At 44.2% G+C, this 2320-nt stretch overlaps 1 protein-coding gene across 1 annotated transcript; it reads left to right on the forward strand.

Moving 5' to 3' along the window:
• Positions 1-374: 374 nt before the first annotated feature.
• Positions 375-2026, forward strand: LOC123042812 (probable indole-3-pyruvate monooxygenase YUCCA11). Its single transcript, XM_044465187.1, has 5 exons — positions 375-549; positions 871-986; positions 1309-1542; positions 1630-1752; positions 1847-2026. Exons 1-5 carry the CDS (start codon positions 375-377, stop codon positions 2024-2026), a joined length of 828 nt encoding a protein of 275 aa, XP_044321122.1.
• Positions 2027-2320: the final 294 nt, after the last annotated feature.

Raw genomic sequence — 2320 nt, forward strand, 5'->3', positions numbered from 1 at the left:
ACCGGAGTCCTGTTAGCCCGCTACAGCCCGGTTTACCGGAGTCCTGCTAGCCCAGTGCTACAGCCCGGACCCACTTGCTGATGACCGACACGTTCGAAGCTGGGTCATGGATGCCTGTTCCTGTAAGTCTGTGCCACTTTGGGTTTACGACTAGCCATGTCAGCCCGGGCTCTTTATCATATGGATGCTAGCGACACTATCATATACGTGAGCCAAAAGGCGCAAACGGTCCCGGGAAAAAGGTAAGACGACATCCGTGGGGATACCGTGCGTGAGGCCGCAAAGTGATAGGAGGTGTTACCAGCTAGATCGATGTGACATCGAGTCGGGGTCCTGACACCTATCCCATAACTTTATCAACTCTTCTCTTTGAAATGGAGAATGTTGTAGTGTTGATTGTTGGTGCTGGGCCAGCAGGCCTTGCTACAGCAGCATGCCTTAGCCAATTCTCAATTCCCTATGTCATTGTCGAGCGTGAAAGTTGCAGCGCGTCGCTTTGGCGCAACCGCGCCTACGATCACCTCAAGCTGCATCTGGCAAAGGAGTTCTGTGAGTTGCCACACATGTCATACCCACTAGATGCGCCAACATACATACCAAAAAACTTGTTTGTGAAGTACTTGGATAACTATGTTGAGCGTTTCAATATTCGACCCAAGTATCTCACTAGTGTGGAGACATCCACATTTGACAATGACCAAAAATGTTGGTCCATCGTGGCACATGACATGGCAAAGAGCACACTAGTCAGGTTCACAACAAAGTTTCTTGTCGTTGCAAGTGGTGAGAATAGTACAGAGAATATTCCAATGATCCCCGGATTGCGAAGTTTTCCGGGTGATGTCATCCACTCCTCAAGCTACAAGTCAGGCAAGAGCTACTCTGGCATGAATGTATTGGTCGTTGGATCTGGCAACTCTGGAATGGAAATTGCTTATGACCTTGCGACCCATGGTGCCAATACTTCAATCGTTATACGAAGCCCGGTATGTACACGCACTATATATTATTTTTTGACCTAGAAACACTAGGGGATCCCCCCACCCCCACCCTATGGGCACTATATATTTTCAGTGGTTACGGGGCAATTTCTTAATATAGTCACCACTAGAAGGATGCAATTTTTCAAAGTTATTACTGGAAAGTATTTCATGGTATAGAGCGATAGACTATTTTATAACATGCACAAACAACTAAACAATTAGACGAACTACACAGAAAAAATAACTCTTGAAAGAAGATGATTCTATGGAATTTTGTTTTATGATGCAGGCTTCAAAAGAGATGTGACATGTTTTGTGGTTGCAGATTCATGTAATGACAAAGGAATTAATCCGGTTGGGGATGACACTTGCTCGCCGTCTCCCATTGAATCTAGTGGATAACCTCCTTGTGATGGCGGCAAATTTCATATTTGGTGATCTATCGAGGTATGGCATCAGAAGGCCAAAAGTGGGTCCAATGATCCTCAAGTTAGAGACCGGCCGATCCGCTGTTATTGATGTTGGCACTGTTGGGTTAATCAAAAAAGGTATCATCAAAGTAAGTATATCCTTGACATGACATAAATTTCATGACAGATTTTGTCCTCATATGCCAAGTTGTCAATATTCTATTCATCTCGTACAGGTAAAGGAGAGCATTAGTGAGATCATGGGCGATATAGTTGAATTTCAGTGCGGTAGAAAGATATCATTTGACGCGATTGTGTTTGCAACTGGATACAAAAGCACAACAAATATATGGCTCAAGGTAACAACATCGATGCTTGAATATGTCTGAGTTTGTTTTCTTGGTGCAACAATTGTTAAATCTGCTAACAAGCTTTGTGTTTTTTTTATCCCAGAATAGTGAGAGCATGTTAAATGGCAATGGACTGCCCATCAAAGAATATCCGAATCATTGGAAAGGTGAAAATGGGATCTACTGTGCTGGGTTAGGAAGGAGAGGATTGGCCGGTATTGCAGCAGATGCCAAGAATATCGCCAATGACATCATATCAGTGATAGGCGCTATGTCCGGGTAAATTATCAAATCGGTGAACGCGTCTTCGACAACGTGATGCCTTTCATCACCGGGCTCCTCAAGAAGATCAAGGATGAGATACGATGCTGGTCTAAGGCAGGGGCACAAGGCCTGCGGGTTGTTCTGCACCAATCCTGGGATGTCCACTGAGTTGTATGATGTACTGTAAAACTAACCTCCTAGGAGGACCGTAACTTTTCCCCATCCTTTCAATGCAATGAAATGCAAAGGTTTTTGCATTTTCTCGATTGTTTTTATCTTTTACATGTAGTTTACAAGGGCTAGTGTGCTAGAC

This window comes from Triticum aestivum, chromosome 2B, assembly GCF_018294505.1.
Source record: "Triticum aestivum cultivar Chinese Spring chromosome 2B, IWGSC CS RefSeq v2.1, whole genome shotgun sequence".
Lineage (NCBI taxonomy): Eukaryota > Viridiplantae > Streptophyta > Magnoliopsida > Poales > Poaceae > Triticum > Triticum aestivum.